This window comes from Nerophis ophidion, linkage group LG05 (assembly GCF_033978795.1).
Source record: "Nerophis ophidion isolate RoL-2023_Sa linkage group LG05, RoL_Noph_v1.0, whole genome shotgun sequence".
Lineage (NCBI taxonomy): Eukaryota > Metazoa > Chordata > Actinopteri > Syngnathiformes > Syngnathidae > Nerophis > Nerophis ophidion.
This window is the reverse complement of record NC_084615.1, coordinates 10,633,878-10,658,647: the sequence shown is the minus strand read 5'-3', so window position 1 is coordinate 10,658,647 and position 24,770 is coordinate 10,633,878. Positions and strand designations below refer to the sequence as shown.

The 24,770-nt window shown below is 42.4% G+C and overlaps 1 protein-coding gene across 1 annotated transcript in view; it reads left to right on the top strand.

Moving 5' to 3' along the window:
- xkrx (XK related X-linked) overlaps nt 1–22,170 on the top strand; it is a 29,085-nt gene extending 6,915 nt beyond the window's left edge. Inside the window, 3 exon segments of the mRNA XM_061899963.1 lie at nt 13,447–13,709; nt 17,812–18,628; nt 21,653–22,170. Coding sequence (XP_061755947.1) covers nt 13,447–13,709; nt 17,812–18,608 — 1,060 coding nt within the window. The 3' untranslated portion in view covers nt 18,609–18,628; nt 21,653–22,170.
- The last annotated feature ends 2,600 nt before the right edge of the window (nt 22,171–24,770 follow it).

Sequence of the window (24,770 nt, the reverse complement as noted above, 5' to 3'; positions counted from 1 at the left end):
AAACTGCAACGTAGGTGCCTGAAATAAAGGAGCTGCTAGGTGAGCGTTCTTGCTGCAGTCACACATTTTACAATAAACACATCCGGTAATGATTGACGTTTACTAATCGATTTTATGATCGTCCATGTCCGAAATGTGATGCCCCTAATAATCGGTCGGTTATGTATAATTGATCGATTATTACTAACCTCTAGTTGGTACAACTACACACACTGCTGGGCTAGCTTTGTGCAAACACAACTTGAAATGTGGGCTAATACTTTACTCGTACTGTATTATGATTTTTGCTAATACTTTACACATCCTGTAATATAATTTTCCAGTCAGTACAGATTGGTGTCCTATGGCATTGTGTTGTGTTTTACAAACTCAAAATCAATCAATCAATCAATGTTTACTTATATAGCCCTAAATCACTAGTGTCTCAAAGGGCTGCAGAAACCACAACACAAACCACTACAACATCCTCGGTAGGCCCACATAAGAGCAAGGAAAACTCACCCAGTGGGACGTCGGTGACAATGATGACTATGAGAACCTTGGAGAGGAGGAAAGCAATGGATGTCGAACAGGTCTAACATGATACCGTGAAAGTTCTATCCATAATGGATCCAACACAGACGCAAGAGTCCAGTCCAAAGTGGATCCAACGCTGCTTTCAATACCGTCGATCATAATATTTTATTAGAACGTATCAAAACACGAATTGGTATGTCAGACTTAGCCCTGTCTTGATTTAACTCTTATCTTACTGATAGGATGCAGTGCGTCTCCCATAACAATGTGACCTCGGACTACGTTAAGGTAACGTGTGGAGTTCCCCAGGGTTCGGTCCTTGGCCCTGTACTCTTCAGCATCTACATGCTGCCGCTAGGTGACATCATACGCAAATACGGTGTTAGCTTTCACTGTTATGCTGATGACACCCAACTCTACATGCCCCTAAAGCTGACCAACAGGCCGGATTGTAGTCAGCTTAATGAAATTAAATGAAAATTAAACAATGGATGTCCGCTAACTTTTTGCAACTCAACGCCAAAAAAACGGAAATGCTGATTATCGGTCCTGCTAGACACCGACCTCTATTTAATAATACAACTCTAACATTTGACAACCAAACAATTAAACAAGGCGACACGGTAAAGAATCTGGCTATTATCTTCGACCCAACTCTCTCCTTTGAGGCACACATTAAAAGCGTTACTAAAACGGCCTTCTTTCATCTCCGTAACATCGCTAAAATTCGCTCCATTCTGTCCACTAAAGACGCCGAGATCATTATCCATGCGTTTGTTACGTCTCGCCTCGACTACTGTAACGTATTATTTTCGGGTCTCCCCATGTCTAGCATTAAAATATTACAGTTGGTACAAAATGTGGCTGCTAGACTTTTGACAAGAACAAGAAAGTTTGATCACATTACGCCTGTACTGGCTCACCTGCACTGGCTTCCTGTGCACTTAAGATGTGACTTTAAGGTTTTACTACTTACGTATAAAATACTACACGGTCTAGCTCCAGCCTATCTTGCCGATTGTATTGTACCGTATGTCCCGGCAAGAAATCTGCGTTCAAAGGACTGCGGCTTATTAGTGATTCCCAAAGCCCAAAAAAAGTTTTCATTTCGGGCTCCAGTACTCTGGAATGCCCTCCCGGTAACAGTTCGAGATGCCACCTCAGTAGAAGCTTTTAAGTCTCACCTTAAAACTCATTTGTATACTCTAGCCTTTAAATAGACTCCCTTTTTAGACCAGTTGATCTGCCGTTTCTTTTCTTTTTCTCCTATGTCCCACTCTCCCTTGTGGAGGGGGTCCGGTCCGATCCGGTGGCCATGTACTGCTCGCCTGTGTATCGGCTGGGGACATCTCTGCGCTGCTGATCCGCCTCCACTTGGGATGGTTTCCTGCTGGCTCCCATTTAGCTGCTGAGGCACAAGCTAGCTTACAGCTAACAGCGTAGCACGCGCGCTAGAAAAGAAGGGTTCCTCAGTCTTCTCTTACACTAACAATCTTGCTACAACTTGGTTATTATACAGTTTACAGAAGGTCAAAGACAAGCATCAAGGCATGGCAACCTGTGCGTGCGTGTGTGTGTGTGTGTGTGTGTGTGTGTGTGTGTGTGTGTGTGTGTGTGTGTGACTCATGCGGCCAGGTGGAGGTGGGAGACTTTGAAAGTCAAATCCTTGACTCACTTTGGATTTGATGAGAGGGCGTGGCAGCCTTCAGCCTTCATTGTTTTAGGCTTGCTGGTGCAGATCAAAGATTCTTGGGAGATACTTCATGCTTTCCAGCCAGCCATTTTTCTACCGCTTGTCCCGGGGGTGGCTGGAGCCTATCCCAGCCCTACATGTCATTGATTGTGGCGCCACACCTTTAAAAAGTGTTGTTTTTTTAGGTGGAAGACAAAGGAACGTAATATTATGTATGAAGGGATATTTATAGCCCTGCCACGACAAAATGAAAGCTGCCACGCCTTTTCTTTTACATTACAAATTAACCTATTGTATAAGATAATATACATATGTATATATCCTATTATTTGCACACTGTTACTACGGATGCGGCGAAAAATAATTTGCTGAGAAAAAAGTGGACTAGGGAAAGGTGAGGACAGGAGCAGAAGGTAAATGGAAATGGAGAGCAAGTGCAGTCGGAGCAGCAGCACCAAGCCACGGACGTCAGCGAGGCACAAGATGGTGATAGTTCTTTGAAATAAAGGAGAAGTCTCTAGAAACATCGACAAATCTCAACTAAGTACGTTGCACAAAAAGCGTCAAGGTTTAAAAAAAATACAGCAAAACAATTTGGAGCAAAAATGTAGCGTATGTTTGTATTCAACACTTGTCACAGAGGCCGTGAAAAGGTGGGTCTGTGCTATTGCGCCATCTTTTGGGCCAGTTTGCGTGCTGCAGGTTGAAAATGTACTTCCTGTTTTGTTCCTTGAGCCGAAAGAATTTGTCCATAGCGGTTCCCACTCCTATGGACTCTTCAGTCATCATTCCAAACAACTTTTGTAAGTTTTACAATGTAACTAAAACAACTAAGGCGTCCCATGTGTGATGTGTTTGCATGCATATTTTGTACATGCTTTCGTAATGTCGTTAGCATTCGCTAATATGCTTACACGTTTACGAGCGTTAGTAATATTACTTTTTGTAGTGTTTCACTTTCACAAACTTCTCAGTCAATTCACCAAAACGTCACCGTGGAGTTATTGAGTCTCTTTAGTGTGAATTTGTGAATTATATTTATATAGCGCTTTTCTCTAGTGACTCAAAGCGCTTTACATAGTGATACCCAATATCTAAGTTACATTTAAACCAGTGTGGGTGGCACTGGGAGCACGTGGGTAAAGTGTCTTGCCCAAGGACACAACGGCAGTGACTAGGATGGCGGAAGCGGGAATCGAACCTGCAACCCTCAAGTTGCTGGCACGGCCACTCTACCAACCGAGCTATACCGCCCCAATGTTTAGCTGATTGGATAGTTAGCTTGCGCAGCTAGTGGGTCCATGACCATGACTTCTGTTTTGTTTGATCAGCCGTTTTACTGCCCTGTTACAGACACGGTTTAGATACAATTAAAGTATGTAAATAAACTTTTACAAAATTTTATGTACCCGTATATAACTGCGGCTTATAGTCCGATACATCTAATATGTACACTTATTTCTTTCTTCTAAAATTTGGTGGGTGCGGCTTAAATACCGGGGGGGCTCTATAGCCCAGAAACTACACTGTTAATGCTAAGTAATAAAAATTAAAATGTATGTATACATTTTTTTTCGCTTTTCAAAGAAAATATATGCATTATTACATGTTATGCAACTTCTATGATGATGTCATTGACCACGGCCCCACAGGTATATGTTGGCTATCTGGGAGAAACCTTCTCTTGGTGCACACTGTGGTATTGATCAGACCGCTTTTGGAACAAGCAACTTAAAAACCTTTTAAAGACACACACACACACACACACACACACAGAGAAGGGGTGAGCGGCGAAAAGGCACTTCCAACACATTTTCTCTTATAATTTGTCATTTCGCAAGCTTCCTGTTGTCATTTGAGACCACAGCCCAGAAGTGTTTGGCAAGTAGACAGAGACACACCCATCAAGTGGTTTCTCTTGACAGCGTTCACACTCATTTCTCTTGATAGCGTTCACACTCAAACACACAAGTAGACAGAGACGCAACTATCAAGTGGTTTCTCTTGATAGCATCCATACTCAAACGCAGAAGCGGATAGAGACACACCCATTAAGTGGTTTCTCTTGATAGTGTTCACACTCATTTCTCTTGATAGCATTCACACGCAAACACACAAGTGCACAGAGACGCACCTATCAAGTGTTGTCTCTTGATAGCGTTTACACGCAAAACGCACAAGTACACAATAGATGCACCAATCAAGTGATTTCTCTTGATAGCGTTCACACTCATTTCTCTTGATCGCAAACTAATCAAACACACAAGTGGAGAGAGACTCACCTATCAAGTGGTATCTCTTGAAAGCGTTTACACTGAAACGCACAAACAGACAGAGACACACCTATCAAGTGGTTTCTCTTGATAGCGTTCACACTCATTTTTCTTAATAGCGTTCATACTGAAACGCACAAGTAGACAGAGACGCACATATCAAGTGGTTTCTCTTGATAGCATTCATACTCAAACGCACAAGTGGACAGAGACGCACCTATTAAGTGGTTTCTCTTGATAGCGTTCACACTGAAACGCACAAACAGCCAGAGACACACCTATCAAGTGGTTTCTCTTGATAGCATTCATACTCAAACGCACAAGTGGACAGAGACGCACCTATAAAGTGGTTTCTCTTGATAGCATTCATACAAAAAACCCACAAGAGGACAGAGACGCACCTGTCAAGTGATTTATCTTGAAGCGTTCACACTCATTTTTCTTAATAGCGTTCACACTGAAACGCACAAGTAGACAGAGACGCACCTATCAAGTGGTTTCTCTTGATAGCATTCATACTCAAACGCACAAGTAAACAGAGACGCACCTATCAAGTGGTTTCTCTTGATAGCATTCATACTCAAACGCACAAGTAAACAGAGACGCACCTATCAAGTGGTTTCTCTTGATAGCATTCATACTCAAACGCACAAGTGGACAGAGACGCACCTATAGAGTGGTTTCTCTTGATAGCATTCATACTCAAACGCACAAGTGGACAGAGACGCACCTATCAAGTGGTTTCTCTCGATAGCGTTCACACTGAAACGCACAAACAGACAGAGACACACCTGTCAAGTGGTTTCTCTTGATAGCGTTCACACTCATTTCTCTTGATAGCGTTCACACTGAAACGCACAAGTAGAAAGAGACGCACCTATCAAGTGGTTTCTCTTGATAGCATTCATACTCAAACACACAAGCGGACAGAGACGCACCTGTCAAGTGATTTATCTTGAGTTCACACTCATTTTTCTTAATAGCGTTCACACTGAAACGCACAAGTAGACAGAGACGCACCTATCAAGTGGTTTCTCTTGATAGCATTCATACTCAAACGCACAAGTAAACAGAGACGCACCTATCAAGTGGTTTCTCTTGATAGCATTCATACTCAAACACACAAGCAGACAGAGACACACCTATCAAATGGTTTCTCTTGATAGCGTTCACACTCATTTCTCTTGATAGCGGACACACTCAAACGCGCAAGTGGACAGAGACGCACCTATCAAGTAGTTTCTCTTGTAAGCGCTCACACGCTAAACGCACAAGCGCACAAGGGACGCACCTATCAAGTGTTTTCTCTTGATAGCGAACATACTCAAAAGCACAAGTGGACAGAGACGCACCTATCAAGTGGTTTCTCTTCAAAGCGTTTACACGCAAAATGCACAATCGCACAAGAGACGCACCTATCAAGTGGTTTCTCTTGATAGCGTTCACACTAAAATGCACAAACGGACAGAGACACACCTGTCAAGTGGTTCCTCTTGATAGAGTTCACACTCAAACACTCAAGAGGACAGAGACACACCTATCAACTGGTTCCTCCTGATAGCGTTCACACTCATTTCTCTTGATAGCGTTCACACTGAAACGCACGAGCAGACAGACACGCACCTATCAAGTGGTTTCTCTTGATAGCATTCATACTCAAACGCAGAAGCGGACAGAGACCCACCTATCAAGTGGTTTCTCTTGATAGTGTTCACACTCATTTCTCTTGATAGCGTTCACACTCAAACACACAAGCGCACAGAGACGCACCTATCTAGTGGTTTCTCTTGATAGTTTGTGAGTGATACAACGTTTGATACTAGTGTTATGTGGTGACACAAGGACATAGTTTGTGAGTGATACGTTTGATACTAGTGTTATGTGGTGACACAAGGACATAGTTTGTGAGTGATACAACGTTTAATACTAGTGTTATGTGGTGACACAAGGACATAGTGTGTGAGTGATACAACGTTTAATACTAGTGTTATGTGGTGACACAAGGACATAGTTTGTGAGTGATACAACGTTTAATCCTAGTGTTATGTGGTGACACAAGGACATAGTTTGTGAGTGATACAACGTTTAATACTAGTGTTATGCGGTGACACAAGGACATAGTGTGTGAGTGATACAACATTTAATACTAGTGTTATGTGGTGACACAAGGACATAGTTTGTGAGTGATACAACGTTTAATACTAGTGTTATTTGGTGACACAAGGACATAGTTTGTGAGTGATACAATGTTTAATACTAGTGTTATGCGGTGACACAAGGACATAGTTTGTGAGTGATACAACGTTTAATACTAGTGTTATGTGGTGACACAAGGACATAGTTTGTGAGTGATACAATGTTTAATAATAGTGTTATGCGGTGACACAAAGACATAGTTTGTGAGTGATACAATGTTTAATACTAGTGTTATTTGGTGACACAAGGACATAGTTTGTGAGTGATACAACGTTTAATACTAGTGTTATGCGGTGACACAAGGACATAGTTTGTGAGTGATACAACGTTTAATACTAGTGTTATGTGGTGACACAAGGACATAGTATGTGAGTGATACAACGTTTAATACTAGTGTTATGTGGTGACACAAGGACATAGTTTGTGAGTGATACAACGTGTAATACTAGTGTTATGTGGTGACACAAGGACATAGTTTGTGAGTGATACAACGTGTAATACTAGTGTTATGCGGTGACACATGGACATAGTTTGTGAGTGATACAACGTTTAATACTAGTGTTATGCGGTGACACAAGGACATAGTTTGTGAGTGATACAACGTTTAATACTAGTGTTATGTGGTGACACAAGGACATAGTTTGTGAGTGATACAACGTTTAATACTAGTGTTATGTGGTGACACAAGGACATAGTGTGTGAGTGATACAACGTTTAATACTAGTGTTATGTGGTGACACAAGGACATAGTTTGTGAGTGATACGTTTAATACTAGTGTTATTTGGTGACACAAGGACATAGTTTGTGAGTGATACAATGTTTAATACTAGTGTTATGCGGTGACACAAGGACATAGTTTGTGAGTGATACAACGTTTAATACTAGTGTTATGTGGTGACACAAGGACATAGTTTGTGAGTGATACAATGTTTAATAATAGTGTTATGCGGTGACACAAAGACATAGTTTGTGAGTGATACAATGTTTAATACTAGTGTTATTTGGTGACACAAGGACATAGTTTGTGAGTGATACAACGTTTAATACTAGTGTTATGTGGTGACACAAGGACATAGTTTGTGAGTGATACAACGTTTAATACTAGTGTTATGCGGTGACACAAGGACATAGTTTGTGAGTGATACAACGTTTAATACTAGTGTTATGTGGTGACACAAGGACATAGTATGTGAGTGATACAACGTTTAATACTAGTGTTATGTGGTGACACAAGGACATAGTTTGTGAGTGATACAACGTGTAATACTAGTGTTATGTGGTGACACAAGGACATAGTTTGTGAGTGATACAACGTGTAATACTAGTGTTATGCGGTGACACATGGACATAGTTTGTGAGTGATACAACGTTTAATACTAGTGTTATGCGGTGACACAAGGACATAGTTTGTGAGTGATACAACGTTTAATACTAGTGTTATGTGGTGACACAAGGACATAGTTTGTGAGTGATACAACGTTTATTACTGGTGTTATACGGTGACACAAGGACATAGTTTGTGAGTGATACAACGTTTAATACTAGTGTTATGTGGTGACACAAGGACATAGTTTGTGAGTGATACAACGTTTAATACTAGTGTTATGCGGTGACACAAGGACATAGTGTGTGAGTGATACAACGTTTAATACTAGTGTTATGCGGTGACACAAGGACATAGTTTAATAAATAAATAGTTTATTAATAATAAGGACATATTTTGTGAGTGATACAACACACTCTCCTGACTTGCTGGCATTCCATGAATTAGCCACTCAGACTTCCACACTTTCTCATGGCCAGCTGACAGAGGTCATCTTCTGGCCATGTGGTGACATCATTAGTGTGCAGTGTTTTGTTTGTTCAGCAAGCAGCATACCATGCAGTGTGTTGCGGGAGACACAGTTTGTGACGGAAAGTCAGCCATCTTGTCTTCATACTTCCATGGGCCAGATGACAGGACACAGCATGTTTGCACACTAGCACAGTTGTATGCATGCAGCATATCATACACTCTCTTGGACTTTAACAGCAGCCATAACGTTTGTGGATGTTTACCACTTCCTGGTCTGATCCACGTTCTTTCCTTGGAGTTGATTGAAGCTTAGCAGCTTACCACACACTCCCTGCATGGTCACATGACAACAGGGACGTGTGAATTCCAGGACATGATGTCTTCTTCTTGCTTCTTTTTGAGCTGAGTGAAGCAAAACTAGCAGCAGCTCATCATACATTCTCACTTTGACGTCTATCTGGCCTTCCTCGATGCATATCATGCATTGTTGGCACCAGAGTCACTGGACTGCAGCATAGTGCTTCTATCTGTCTCTTTGGAATTGTGTGTCCATGGTCTAGTCCGTCCTGTTTCCTGGGTTCAAGGACACTAGTGCTTCTATGTGTCTGTTTGGAATTGTGTGTCTATGGTCTAGTCCAGGGGTGCCCACACTTTTTCTGCAGGCGAGCTACTTTTCAATTGACCAACTCGAGGGGATCTACCTCATTTATATATATCATTTATATTTATTTATTTATGAAAGAGACATTTTTGTAAACAAGTTAAATGTGTTTAATGATAATACAAGCATGTGTAACACATATAGATCTCTTTCTTTCACGAAGACAACAATATAAGTTGGTGTATTACCTGATTCTGATGACTTGCATTGATTGGAATCAGACAGTAATGATGATAACGCCCACATTTTCAAATGGAGGAGAAAAAAAGTTGTCCTTTCTGTACAATACCACATGAAAGTGGTTGGTTTTTGGCATCTAATTCATCCAGCTTCCATACACTTTACAAGAAAAACATTGGCGGCAAATTCCGTAGCTTGCTTGATTGACATTCACGGCACCCGAGGGTCTTGTGAGATGACGCTGGCTGCTGCCAGTTCATTATTATGAAAAAATGACAGAGAGGAAGGCGAGAAACACTTTTTATTTCAACAGACCTTCGCGCCGTCCCTTCCGTCAAAACTCTAAAGGCCGACTGCACATTTCCTATCTTCACAATAAAAGCCCTGCTTCATGCTGCCTGCGCTAACAAAATAAGAGTCTCGGAAAGCTGGCGTGCACAAGTGATGTGCACGCCAGCTTTCTGAGGGATCGCTTGTGCACGCCAGTTTTCCGAGACTCTGTATTTAGTTAGCGCAGGCAGCATGAAGCAGGGCTTTTATTGTGAAGATAGGAAATGTGCAGTCGGCCTTTAGAGTTTTGACGGAAGGTACGGCGCGAGAGTCTGTTGAAATAAAAAGTGTTTCTCGCCTTCCTCTCGGTCATATTTTCATAATAATGATCTTGCAGCAGCCAGCGTCATCTCACAAGACCCGCCGGTACCGTGAATGTCATTTAAGTGACGTCTTGGTGAAGATTGATGATCACTAATTTTTAGGTCTATTTTTTTTAAAAGCCTGGCTCGAGATCGACTGACACACCCCCCGCGGTCGACTGGTAGCTCGCGATCGACGTAATGGGCACCCCTGGTCTAATCCGTCCTGTTTCCTGGGTTAAAGGAGACTAGTGCTTCTATGTGTTTCTTTGGAATTGTGTGTCCATGGTCTTGTTTGTCCTGTTTCCTGGGTTCAAGGAGATTAGTGCTTTTATTTGTCTGTTTGGAATTGTGTCCATGGTCTTGTTTATCCTGTTTCCTGGGTTCAAGCAGCATAGTGTGCACAGGCACTTGTTGGGATTATGCTACATGCTAGAAATGTGTCAGGCCTGGACTTGTCTTCTGAGCGTCTAAAGACAGGATTGAAGTGTGCCAGGTCCCAGCATGCAGACATACTGTACATTAAAGGCCTACTGAAATGAGATTTTCTTATTTAAACGGGGATAGCAGGTCCATTCTGTGTCATACTTCATCATTTTGCGATATTGCCATATTTTTGCTGAAAGGATTTAGTAGAGAACATCCACGATAAAGTTGGCAACTGTCGGTGCTAAGACAAAAGCCCTGCCTCTACCGGAAGTCACAGACGATGACGTCACATGTTGATGGCTCCTCACATATCCACATTGTTTTTAATGGGAGCCTCCAACAAAAAGTGCTATTCAGACCGAGAAAACGACAATTTCCCCATTAATTTGAGCGAGGATGAAAGATTTGTGTTTGAGGATATTGATAGCGACAGACTAGAAAAAAAAAACTAGTTAAAAAAAACAAAAACACAAATGCATTGGGACGGATTCAGTTGTTTTTAGACACATTTACTAGGATAATTCTGGGAAATCCCTTTATCTTTCTATTGTGTTGCTCGTGTTTTAGTGAGTTTAATAGTACCTGATAGTCGGAAGGGTGTGTCCACGGGTGTCTTGACGTCAATGTCTCAGGGAAGTCGACGGCAGCTTCATGGACGGCACAAGCTCAGCTGATCTCTGGTAAGAAGCGACTTTTCAACCACAATTTTCTCACCGAAACCTGCTGGTTGACATTCGGTCGGGATCCATGTCTGCTTGACCGCTCTGATCCATGGTAAATGTTCACCTACGGGAATTTTACACAAGGAATCACCGTGTGTTTGTGTGGCTAAAGGCTAAAGCTTCCCAACTCCATCTTTCTACTGTGACTTCTCCAATATTAATTGAACAAATTGCATAAATATTCAGCAACACAGATATCCAAAATACTGTGTAATTATGCCGTTAAAGCAGACGACTTTTAGCTGTGTGTGTGTGCAGTGCTCATACTTCCTAAAAACGCCTGACGTCTTAGACGTTTTCAAGACGAAACTCCCGGGAAATTCAAAATTGCTATTTAGTAAACTAAAGCGGCCGTATTGGCATGTGTTGCAATGTTAATATTTCATCATTGATATATAAACTATCAGACTGCGTGGTGGCTAGTAGTGGCTTTCAGTAGGCCTTTAAGGATTCCTTCTCAGGATGATCTAACAACTTCCTGACCGCCCAGCAGAGAGAACAGCGACATGCGAGTCACTTATTTGGTCTTTTAGAGGAACTTGCTCCATTCAGACTTAGTCAGCAGCCAAATGTCCATACAAGGAAGTGAGCGTATTGACTGCCTTGCCTCCAAATGCATTTATCAACTTGAGTGCTGTCTGGAGTCCCTGGCCTTCAGACTGTGTGTGTCTGCTTCTATGCTAGCACCGTGTGCTAACACCATGTATGCAAGGCACGGGGGCAGATAAATACAGTTTTCCCTGTGGGCTGGGCTGGGCTGGGAAGCCTCTGGGTCAAACCTGCATCAACATTCCAGCACAGTGGTGTGAGGCGACGCCATGTGCTGACAATCTTCACTGGGCTGCTTCTTTCCAACTAGTACTTCCCTGTCTGGAGGTCTTTCCAGGGTGTGTTGTTTGTCCTGGACCTGGACCGTAACACCACCACACCCTGGGACTGTCCTCAGCCTGCCCTCTAGTGGACATTCATTGAAGTGCACCCACTTCATGTGGAACTGCAACTTCCACTTTGACGTCAACTTCAAGACAGTAATGTGTTCATTACGTGGTCAGAATATTTGAAAATAAAACTAATTGTTTTACGGTGGCAGAGGGGTTAGTGTGTCTGCCTCACAATACGAAGGTCCTGCAGTCCTGGGTTCAAATCCAGGCTCGGGATCTTTCTGTGTGGAGTTTGCATGTTCTCCCCGTGAATGCGTGGGTTCCCTCCGGGTACTCCGGCTTCCTCCCACTTCCAAAGACATGCACCTGGGGATAGGTTGATTGGCAACACTAAATTGGCCCTAGTGTGTGAATGTGAGTGTGAATGTTGTCTGTCTATCTGTGTTGGCCCTGCGATGAGGTGGCGAGTTGTCCAGGGTGTACCCCGTCTTCCGCCCGATTGTAGCTGAGCTAGGCGCCAGCGCCCCCCGCAACCCCGAAAGGGAATAAGCGGTAGAAAATGGATGGATGTTTCATTTATGAATAGAGAAAATATGTTAATACTTGCCTTTGATTTTTTGGTGTAAATTGTGAAACTCAAAAATTTAAAACCTTAAAAGACCAAATGCTTTCAAAAAAACTGTCTTGAATGTTGACGGCGTGTTTAAATGTTATTTATGACTACACTATATTTAAACAATATTAATAGTAATGGATGGTGGATAAAAAACAAATGGGAGTAACATTTTTGTTTAATACTGTACTTGCTCATCTTTGTATTCTAAATATGAAACATTGCAAATACAGTATTTTTTTTAAATAACCAAATATATTTTCTTTAGAAATATATATTCATCCTAATGAGGATAGATTTTGTGATTTTTTTTTTTTTTCTGGACATACTCCTTGTTTTTTTGTGATTTTCCTGTAATATGTCTAAAATGTTGAATATAGGGATTCACGGCGGCAGAGGGGTTAGTGCATCTGCCTCACAATACGAAGTTCCTGCAGTCCAGGCTCGGGATCTTTCTGTGTGGAGTTTGCATGTTCTCCCCGTGAATGCGTGGGTTCCCTCCGGGTACTCCGGCTTCCTCCCACTTCCAAACACATGCACCTGGGGATAGGTTGATTGGCAACACTAAATTGGCCCTAGTGTGTGAATGTGAGTGTGAATGTGGTCTGTCTATCTGTGTTGGCCTTGCGATGAGGTGGCGACTTGTCCAGGGTGTACCCGGCCTTCCGCCCGATTGTAGGTGAGATAGGCACCAGCGCCCCCCGCAACCCCAAAAGGGAATAAGCGATAGAAAATGGATGGATGGATGTTGAATATATTTTTCAATGAGAAGAGTTCAGCGTGAAAGCAGAACTGCTACACTGCCCTCTGCTGGCCTACATAAGTACTACAGGCTCATGTGTCCTGTGTCGCAGGTGTTTTGATGCCCTGGTGGTGTACTTCAAAGCCGGCAAGGGGGAGGAGCCTTACGTCACCATCACCCGCAAGATCTTCCTGGGCAGGGGCCACCAGGGCACCTGGACCGAGTACGAGATCAGCCGCTCGCAGCGCATCCTGGCCACGCACAAGAACGCCTTCAAGCGCACCTCCGTCATCCAGGCCTTCCTGGGCTCCACGCCGCAACTCACCCTCCAACTCTACGCCATGATCCAGGAGAAGTACATCCTGCCTGTACGACGTAAGAAGTACTCGCTTGCTCTACTTCTCACAATACTCACCTTGTGTACTTGTTTAAATACCACATAATGGGAAATACTCACCCTGTGTACTTATCGAAATTTGTACAAACCCCGTTTCCATATGAGCTGGGAAATGGTGTTAGATGTAAATATAAACAGAATACAATGATATGCAAATCCTTTTCAACCCATATTCAGTTGAATATGCTACAAAGACAACATATTTGATGTTCAAACTCATAAACTTAATTTTTTTTTTGCAAATAATAATTAACTTAGAATTTCATGGCTGCAACATGTGCCAAAGTAGTTGGGAAAGGGCATGTTCACCACTGTGTTACATCACCTTTTCTTTTAACAACACTCAATAATCGTTTGGGAACTGAGGAAACTAATTGTTGAAGCTTTGAAAGTGGAATTCTTTCCCATTCTTGTTTTATGTAGAGCTTCAGTCCTTCAATAGTCCGGGGTCTCCGCTGTCGTATTTTATGCTTCATAGTGCGCCACACATTTTCCACGGGAGACAGGTCTGGACTGCAGGCGGGCCAGGAAAATACCCGCACTCTTTTACTACGAAATCACGCTGTTGTAACACGTGCTGAATGTGGCTTGGCGTTGTCTTGTTGAAATAAGCAGGGGCGTCCATGATAACGTTGCTTGGATGACAACATATGTTGTTCCAAAATCTGTATGTACCTTTCAGCATTAATGGTGCCTTCACAGATGTGTAAGTTACCCATGCCTTGGGCACTAATGCACCCCCATACCATCACAGATGCTGGCTTTTCAACTTTGCGTTGATTACAGTCTGGATGGTTCGCTTCCCCTTTGGTCCGGATGACACCATGTCGAATATTTCCAAAAACAATTTGAAATGTGGACTCATCAGACCACAGAACACTTTTCCACTTTGCATCAGTCCATCTTAGAGGATCTCGGGCCCAGCGAAGCCGGCGACGTTTCTGGATGTTGTTGATAAATGGCTTTTGCTTTGCATAGTAGAGCTTTAACTTGCACTTACAGATGTAGCGACAAACTGTATTTAGTGACAGTGGTTTTCTGAAGTGTTCCTGAGCCCATGTGGTGATATCCTTTTGAGATTGATGTCGGTTTTTGATACTGAGGGATGGAAGGTCACGGTCATTCATTGTTGGTTTCCAGCCATGCCGCTTACGTGGAGTGATTTCTCCAGATTCTCTGAACCTTTTGATGATATTATGGAGCGTGGATGTTGAAATCCCTAAATTTCTTGCAACTGCACTTTGAGAAACGTTGTTCTTAAAATGTTTGACTATTTGCTCACGCAGTTGTGGACAAAGGGGTGTACCTCGCCCCATCCTTTCTTGTGAAAGACTGAGCATTTTTTTGGAAGCTGCTTTTATACCCAATCATGGCACCCACCTGTTCCCAATTAGCCTGTACACCTGTGGGATGTTCCAAATAAGTGTTTGATGAGCATTCCTTAACTTTATCAGTATTTATTGCCACCTTTCCCAACTTCTTTGTCACGTGTTGCTGGCATCAAATTCTAAAGTTAATGATTATTTGCAACAACAAAAAAATGTTTATGAGTTTGAACATCAAATATGTTGTCTTTGTAGCATATTCAACTGAATATGGGTTGAAAAGGATTTGCAAATCATTGTATTCTGTTTATATTTACATCTAACACCATTTCCCAACTCATATGGAAACGGGGTTTGTACATTTTAATCTATAAAATGTTAGCAAGTTAACATAATGGCACCACCTGGTCCATTCTTCATGTTAATGTTGGAGTGGATGTGATGGTGCCCCCTAGTGGCACCACCTGGTCCATTCTTCATGTTAATGTTGGAAGGGATGTGATGGTGCCCCCTAGTGGCACCACCTGGTCCATTCTTCATGTTTATGTAAGAGTGGAGGTGATGGTGCCCCCTAGTGGCACCACCTGGTCCATTCTTCATGTTTATGTAAGAGTGGAGGTGATGGTGCCCCCTAGTGGCACCACCTGGTCCGTTCTTCATGTTTATGTAAGAGTGGAGGTGATGGTGCCCCCTTAGTGGCACCACCTGGTCCGTTCTTCATGTTTATGTAAGAGTGGAGGTGATGGTGCCCCCTAGTGGCACCACCTGGTCCGTTCTTCATGTTTATGTAAGAGTGGAGGTGATGGTGCCCCCTTAGTGGCACCACCTGGTCCATTCTTCATGTTTATGTAAGAGTGGAGGTGATGGTGCCCCCTAGTGGCACCACCTGGTCCGTTCTTCATGTTTATGTAAGAGTGGAGGTGATGGTGCCCCCTAGTGGCACCACCTGGTCCGTTCTTCATGTTTATGTAAGAGTGGAGGTGATGGTGCCCCCTAGTGGCACCACCTGGTCCGTTCTTCATGTTTATGTAAGAGTGGAGGTGATGGTGCCCCCTTAGTGGCACCACCTGGTCCATTCTTCATGTTTATGTAAGAGTGGAGGTGATGGTGCCCCTTTAGTGGCACCACCTGGTCCGTTCTTCATGTTTATGTAAGAGTGGAGGTGATGGTGCCCCCTAGTGGCACCACCTGGTCCGTTCTTCATGTTTATGTAAGAGTGGAGGTGATGGTGCCCCCTAGTGGCACCACCTGGTCCGTTCTTCATGTTTATGTAAGAGTGGAGGTGATGGTGCCCCCTTAGTGGCACCACCTGGTCCGTTCTTCATGTTTATGTAAGAGTGGAGGTGATGGTGCCCCCTAGTGGCACCACCTGGTCCGTTCTTCATGTTTATGTAAGAGTGGAGGTGATGGTGCCCCCTTAGTGGCACCACCTGGTCCATTCTTCATGTTTATGTAAGAGTGGAGGTGATGGTGCCCCCTTAGTGGCACCACCTGGTCCGTTCTTCATGTTTATGTAAGAGTGGAGGTGATGGTGCCCCCTAGTGGCACCACCTGGTCCGTTCTTCATGTTTATGTAAGAGTGGAGGTGATGGTGCCCCCTAGTGGCACCACCTGGTCCGTTCTTCATGTTTATGTAAGAGTGGAGGTGATGGTGCCCCCTAGTGGCACCACCTGGTCCATTCTTCATGTTTATGTAAGAGTGGAGGTGATGGTGCCCCATTCTTCATGTTTATGTAAGAGTGGAGGTGATGGTGCCTCCTAGTGGCACCACCTGGTCCATTTTTCATGTTTATGTAAGAGTGGAGGTGATGGTGCCCCCTAGTGGCACCACCTGGTCCATTCCTCATGTTTATGTAAGAGTGGAGGTGATGGTGCCCCCTAGTGGCACCACCTGGTCCATTCTTCATGTTTATGTAAGAGTGGAGGTGATGGTGCCCCCTAGTGGCACCACCTGGTCCATTCTTCATGTTTATGTAAGAGTGGAGGTGATGGTGCCCCCTAGTGGCACCACCTGGTCCATTCTTCATGTTTATGTAAGAGTGGAGGTGATGGTGCCCCCTAGTGGCACCACCTGGTCCATTCTTCATGCTTATGTAAAAGTGGAGGTGATGGTGCCCCCTAGTGGCACCACCTGGTCCATTCTTCATGTTTATGTAAGAGTGGAGGTGATGGTGCCCCCTAGTGGCACCACCTGGTCCATTCTTCATGTTTATGTAAGAGTGGAGGTGATGGTGCCCCCTAGTGGCACCACCTGGTCCATTCTTAATGTTTATGTAAGAGTGGAGGTGATGGTGCCCCCTAGTGGCACCACCTGGTCCATTCTTCATGTTTATGTAAGAGTGGAGGTGATGGTGCCCCCTAGTGGCACCACCTGGTCCATTCTTCATGTTTATGTAAGAGTGGAGGTGATGGTGCCCCCTAGTGGCACCACCTGGTCCATTCTTCATGTTTATGTAAGAGTGGAGGTGATGGTGCCCCCTAGTGGCACCACCTGGTCCATTCTTCATGTTTATGTAAGAGTGGAGGTGATGGTGCCCCCTAGTGGCACCACCTGGTCCATTCTTCATGTTTATGTAAGAGTGGAGGTGATGGTGCCCCCTAGTGGCACCACCTGGTCCATTCTTCATGTTCATGTAAGAGTGGAGGTGATGGTGCCCCCTAGTGGCACCACCTGGTCCATTCTTCATGTTTATGTAAGAGTAGAAGAGTGTGTAGAATATGTTGAAGCGTGATGAGAGCATCAGTGTGTTTGCAGTGTCCCTGATGATCATCACCAAGGTGTCCATCATCTACGGCGCCCTGGTGTGCAGCGTGCTGGCCATCCAGGTGCGCTACGACGACTACAAGGTGCGTTTCAGCAAGTTGGCCTACCTGTGCATGGTCCTGTGGCGAGGCCTGGAGATCGCCACCCGCATCGCCGCCCTGGTGCTCATGAGCACGGCGCTCAGCCATTGGATCATCCTGGTGGGCGTGGCCAACCTGCTCTTCTTCTTCTTCCTGCCCTGGGCCGAGTTGTGGGCCAAGAAGGGCTCGCTGGCCGGGGACGTGGAGAAGAACTTCTCCAAGCTGGGCACGCTGGTGGTGCTGAGCGCCTTCACGCTGCTCTACGCCTGCATCAACGTCTTCTGCTGGTCGGCCGTGCAGCTGGACCTGGCCCACCCGGAGCTCCTGGACCGGAGGCAGCGCTGGGACCGCCTGGCCGCCTACTACGGCGTGCGCTTTGTGGAGAACCTGCTCCTCATCACGCTCTGGTACTTCTGCAAGTCCGACTTCTTCGAGTACGTGTGCGCGCCGCTGCTGGCCGTGCAGCTGCTGGTTGGCTACAGCCTGGCCGTGCTCTTCATGCTGCTCTTCTACCAGTACCTGCACCCCTGCAGGCGCCTCTTCAGCCACAACGTCCTGTGCTGCCGCCGCCGGGACCTCCCGCGCCCGTCCTACTCCACCGCCGCCACCATGGTGCTGATGTCCGACGAGCCCCTGGCGCTGCTGGACCCTCCGGACTCCCGCCTGCGCGAGACCGCCATCTTGGATGACCAGACAGAATTTGCCTGAGAAAAATGTGGCCTTTGGAGGTAAGAACTCAGCAGTTTGGTTGTTGGGCGAGTGCCCGCCATCATGTGTAATTATCATCTACAGAAAGGTGTGACAGTCGTCCCTCACCACCACCTATTTAAATATTGTCTCTAAACATGTGCAGTTATATTGGTATCATCTAAAAGTGGCCCCTCACTATTTAAACATTGTCTCTAAACATTTGCAGTTAAATTGGTATCATCAAGAAGTCGTCCCTCACTATTTAAATATTGTCTCTAAACTTTTGCAGTTAAATAGAAGTTATCCATCACTATTTAAATATTGTCTCTAAACATTTGCAGTTAAATTGGTATCATCAAGAAGTGGTCCCTCACTATTTAAATATTGTCTCTAAACATTTGCAGTTAAATTGGTATCATCAAGAAGTGGTCCCTCACTATTTAAATATTGTCTCTAAACTTTTGCAGTTAAATAGAAGTTATCCATCACTATTTAAATATTGTCTCTAAACATTTGCAGTTAAATTGGTATCATCAAGAAGTGGTCCCTCACTATTTAAATATTGTCTCTAAACATGTGCAGTTATATTGGTATCATCTAAAAGTGGCCCCTCACTATTTAAACATTGTTTCTAAACATTTGCAGTTAAATTGGTATCATCAAGAAGTCGTCCCTCACTATTTAAATATTGTCTCTAAACTTTTGCAGTTAAATAGAAGTTATCCATCACTATTTAAATATTGTCTCTAAACATTTGCAGTTAAATTGGTATCATCAAGAAGTGGTCCCTCACTATTTAAATATTGTCTCTAAACATTTGCAGTTAAATTGGTATCATCAAGAAGTGGTCCCTCACTATTTAAATATTGTCTCTAAACATTTGCAGTTAAATTGGTATCATCAAGAAGTCGTCCCTCACTATTTAAATATTGTCTCTAAACTTTTGCAGTTAAATAGAAGTTATCCATCACTATTTAAATATTGTCTCTAAACATTTGCAGTTAAATTGGTATCATCAAGAAGTGGTCCCTCACTATTTAAATATTGTCTCTAAACATTTGCAGTTAAATTGGTATCATCAAGAAGTGGTCCCTCACTATTTAAATATTGTCTCTAAACATTTGCAGTTAAATTGGTATCATCTAGAAGTTGTCCCTTACTAATTAAATATTGTCTCTAAACATTTGCAGTTAAATTGGTATCATCAAGAAGTCGTCCCTCACTATTTAAATATTGTCTCTAAACTTTTGCAGTTAAATAGAAGTTATCCATCACTATTTAAATATTGTCTCTAAACATTTGCAGTTAAATTGGTATCATCAAGAAGTCGTCCCTCACTATTTAAATATTGTCTCTAAACTTTTGCAGTTAAATAGAAGTTATCCATCACTATTTAAATATTGTCTCTAAACATTTGCAGTTAAATTGGTATCATCAAGAAGTGGTCCCTCACTATTTAAATATTGTCTCTAAACATTTGCAGTTAAATTGGTATCATCAAGAAGTGGTCCCTCACTATTTAAATATTGTCTCTAAACATTTGCAGTTAAATTGGTATCATCTAGAAGTTGTCCCTTACTAATTAAATATTGTCTCTAAACATTTGCAGTTAAATTGGTATCATCAAGAAGTGGTCCCTCACTATTTAAATATTGTCTCTAAACATTTGCAGTTAAATTGGTATCATCTAGAAGTTGTCCCTTACTAATTAAATATTGTCTCTAAACATTTGCAGTTAAATTGGTATCATCAAGAAGTTGTCCCTCACTATTTAAAAATTGCCGCATTGCCACATCGCTGATTTTTTGTGTGAAACATTTGTTTGATGAGTTTTTCCACACACAAACTTGTCAGGAATGGTTTAAAAAAAGACATCATGTGCTGTTTTTTCCCCCAACAGCTAACATTTCAAATAAATGTAAAAATAATAATAAAATAAATACATTATAGTAACAGATATCACACATAGATAATTTCATAGAACTATTTTAAGCATATTGTACATTTATTTGCTCCTAAATGAAGCATTGTCAATCCTAAAAATGTCTAAATAAAGCAAACATTTCACTACACTACCACAGCAATATTGATCAAAGCGTGCTGTTCAGTATCGAGGTCCCTGATTGGCCCACACTTTCACTGTCTGGGATGAAAAGGTGACTAAAGGTTGTTACTTCCTACCTCATCAAGCCACTGAGAAGGTCCTTTGGTAGTCTTGTTACTACTGATCAGTCATGTTACAACTGATCAGTCTTGTTACTACTGATCAGTCTTGTTACTACTGATCAGTCTTGTTACTACTGATCAGTCTTGTTACTACTGATCAGTCTTGTTACTACTGATCAGTCTTGTTACTACTGATCAGTCTTGTTACCACTGATCAGTCTTGTTACTACTGATCAGTCTTGTTACTGCTGATCAGTCTTATTACTACTGATCAGTCTTGTTACTACCGATCAGTCTTATTACCACTGATCAGTCTTGTTACCACTGATCAGTCTTGTTACCACGGATCAGTCTTGTTACTACGGTTCAGTCTTATTACCACTGATCAGTCTTGTTACCACGGATCAGTCTTGTTACTACTGAATCAGTCTTGTTACCACTGATCAGTCTTGTTACCACTGATCAGTCATGTTACCACTGATCAGTCTTGTTACTACTGATCAGTCTTGTTACCACTGATCAGTCTTGTTACCACTGATCAGTCATGTTACCACTGATCAGTCTTGTTACTACTGATCAGTCTTGTTACCACTGATCAGTCTTGTTACCACTGATCAGTCATGTTACCACTGATCAGTCTTGTTACTACTGATCAGTCTTGTTACCACTGATCAGTCTTGTTACCACTGATCAGTCTTGTTACTACGGATCAGTCTTGTTACCACAAATCAGTCTTTGTTAAATTTGTGGCAGTCTTGTTACCACTGATCAGTGATCAAGGAGAAAGTTCTCTGCGTGCTGAGCCAGATGTACTGGGACCTTCTGCTGGTAAAATAAGATGGTGAATGGTGGAGTGGAATAAGATGGTGTAGCTCATTAATGTTGTTCTCTTGCAGGAGGTGGAGTGGACTTGAACAACATTGTTGGAGACTTTGGCCTTCAAGACCCCCTGGCGGTGACCCAAACAATGTAGCCTCCCAGACAAAGTCCGCCTTTGAGCACGGCTCAGAAGTGAAGCAGGTGTGCAAGGCAAGCTCGCCAAAAAGGCGTGGGGACTTTGGGGAGTGGACATCTTCCTCCTCTTGCTTGTGGAAGTCTGACACACATATCTCCTGGACTAAGAAACTCATGTGTGGGACTTTTGAAAAGATGCAACCAATCACATTGTTCCCAGAGACAATGTCACTGGAAGATGCAACCAATCACATTGTTCCCAGACACAATGTCACTGGAAAGAAAATGTGGAGAGAGAAGAAATTTAAGATAGCTGCCACTGAATGAGCTTTTTCTCTATTTTACTGCTTGTGCCTTCACCCTTTTCTTCCATTTCAACATTTAATAAAGAATAAGAATGTCAACATCCATGATGGTTGTTGTAGTTTAACATTTAATAAAGAATAAGAATGTCAACATCCATGATGGTTGTTGTAGTTTAACATTTAATAAAGAATAAGAATGTCAACATCCATGATGGTTGTTGTAGTTCAACATTTAATAAATAATAAGAATGGTTGCTCTGATGAGGCACCATTGGCTAAGGTTAGGGCCAAACATTACAGACTGGCCAATCAGAAACAGGAAAAGACCAGGAAGTAAAATCCTAGCAGACACTCATGTCACATGACCAGGAGAGAGTCCGAGACAGAGGGACGCTTCAAGCTGACCACTCAAAAACTAATGTCAGAGGAATGTTCTCCCACAGATGAGATTTCTCCTTTAGTGATGAAGATTTGGTGCAGGAACCCACAATAATTCCTTTAGTGATGAAGATGTTGTGCAGGAACCCAAAATAATTCCTTTAGTGATGAAGATTTTCTGCCGGAACCCAAAATAATTACTTTAGTGATGAAGATTTTGTGCAGGAACTCACAATAATTCCTTTAGTGATGATTTTGTGCAGGAACCCACAATAATTCCTTTAGTGATGAAGATTTTGTGCAGGCACCCAGAATAATTCCTTTAGTGATGAAGATTTTGTGCAGGAACCCACAATAATTCCTTTAGTGATGAAGATTTTGTGCAGGAACCCACAATAATTCCTTTAGTGATGATTTTGTGCAGGAACCCACAATAATTCCTTTAGTGATGATTTTGTGCAGGAACCCACTATAAATCCTTTAGTGATGATTTGTGCAGGAACCCACAATAATTCCTTTAGTGATGAAGATTTTGTGCAGGAATCCATAATAATTCCTTTAGGGATGAAGATTTTGTGCAGGAACCCACAATAATTCCTTTAGTGATGATTGTGTGCAGGAACCCACAATAATTCCTTTAGTGATGATTTTGTGCAGGAACCCAAAATAATTTAGTGATGAAGATTGTGTGCAGGAAACCACAATAATTCCTTTAGTGATGAAGATTTTGTGCAGGAACCCACAATAATTCCTTTAGTGATGAAGATTTTGTGCAGGAACCCACCATAATTCCTTTAGTGATGAAGATTTTGTGCAGGAACCCACAATAATTCCTTTAGTGATGAAGATTTTGTGCAGGAACCCAAAATAATTCTTTTAGTGATGAAGATTTTGTGCAGGAACCCAAAATAATTCCTTTAGTGATGAAGATTGTGTGCAGGAACCCAAAATAATTCCTTTAGTGATGAAGATTTTGTGCAGGAACCCACAATAATTCCTTTAGTGATGATTGTGTGCAGGAACCCACAATAATTCCTTTAGTGATGAAGATTGTGTGCAGGAACCCAAAATAATTCCTTTAGTGATGAAGATTGTGTGCAGGAACCCAAAATAATTCCTTTAGTGATGAAGATTTTGTGCAGGAACCCACAATAATTCCTTTAGTGATGATTGTGTGCAGGAACCCACAATAATTCCTTTAGTGATGAAGATTTTGTGCAGGAACCCAAAATAATTTAGTGATGAAGATTGTGTGCAGGAACCCACAATAATTCCTTTAGTGATGAATATTTTGTGCAGGAACCCACAATAATTCATTTAGTGATGAAGATTGTGTGCAGGAACCCACAATAATTCCTTTAGTGATGAAGATTTTGTGCAGGAACGCACAATAATTCCTTTAGTGATGAAGATTTTGTGCAGGAACCCAAAATAATTCCTTTAGTGATGAAGATTGTGTGCAGGAACCCAAAATAATTCCTTTAGTGATGAAGAGTTTGTGCAGGAACCCACAATAATTCCTTTAGTGATAATTGTGTGCAGGAACCCACAATAATTCCTTTAGTGATGAAGATTTTGTGCAGGAACCCAAAATAATTTAGTGATGAAGATTGTGTGCAGGAACCCACAATAATTCCTTTAGTGATGAAGGTTTTGTGCAGGAACCCACAATAATTCCTTTAGTGATGAAGATTTTGTGCAGGAACCCACAATAATTCCTTTAGTGATGATTGTGTGCAGGAATCCACAATAATTCCTTTAGTGGTGAAGATTTTGTGCAGGAACCCACAATAATTCCTTTAGTGATGAAGATTGTGTGCAGGAACCCAAAATAATTCCTTTAGTGATGAAGATTGTGTGCAGGAACCCACAATAATTCCTTTAGTGATGAAGATTGTGTGCAGGAACCCACAATAATTCCTTTAGTGATGAAGATTTTGTACAGGAACCCAAAATAATTTAGTGAAGATTGTGTGCAGAAACCTACAATAATTCCTTTAGTGATGAAGATTTTGTGCAGGAACCCACAATAATTCCTTTAGTGATGAAGATTTTGTGCAGGAACCCACAATAATTCATTTAGTGATGATTGTGTGCAGGAACCCACAATAATTCCTTTAGTGATGAAGATTTTGTGCAGGAACCCAAAATAATTTAGTGATGAAGATTGTGTGCAGGAACCCACAATAATTCCTTTAGTGAGGAAGATTTTGTGCAGGAACCCACAATAATTCCTTTAGTGATGAAGATTTTGTGCAGGAACCCACAATAATTCATTTAGTGGCAAAGATTTTGTGCTGGAACCCACAATAATTCCTTTAGTCAAGCTTTTATGCAGGAACCCACAATAATTCCTTTACTGATGAAGATTTTGTGC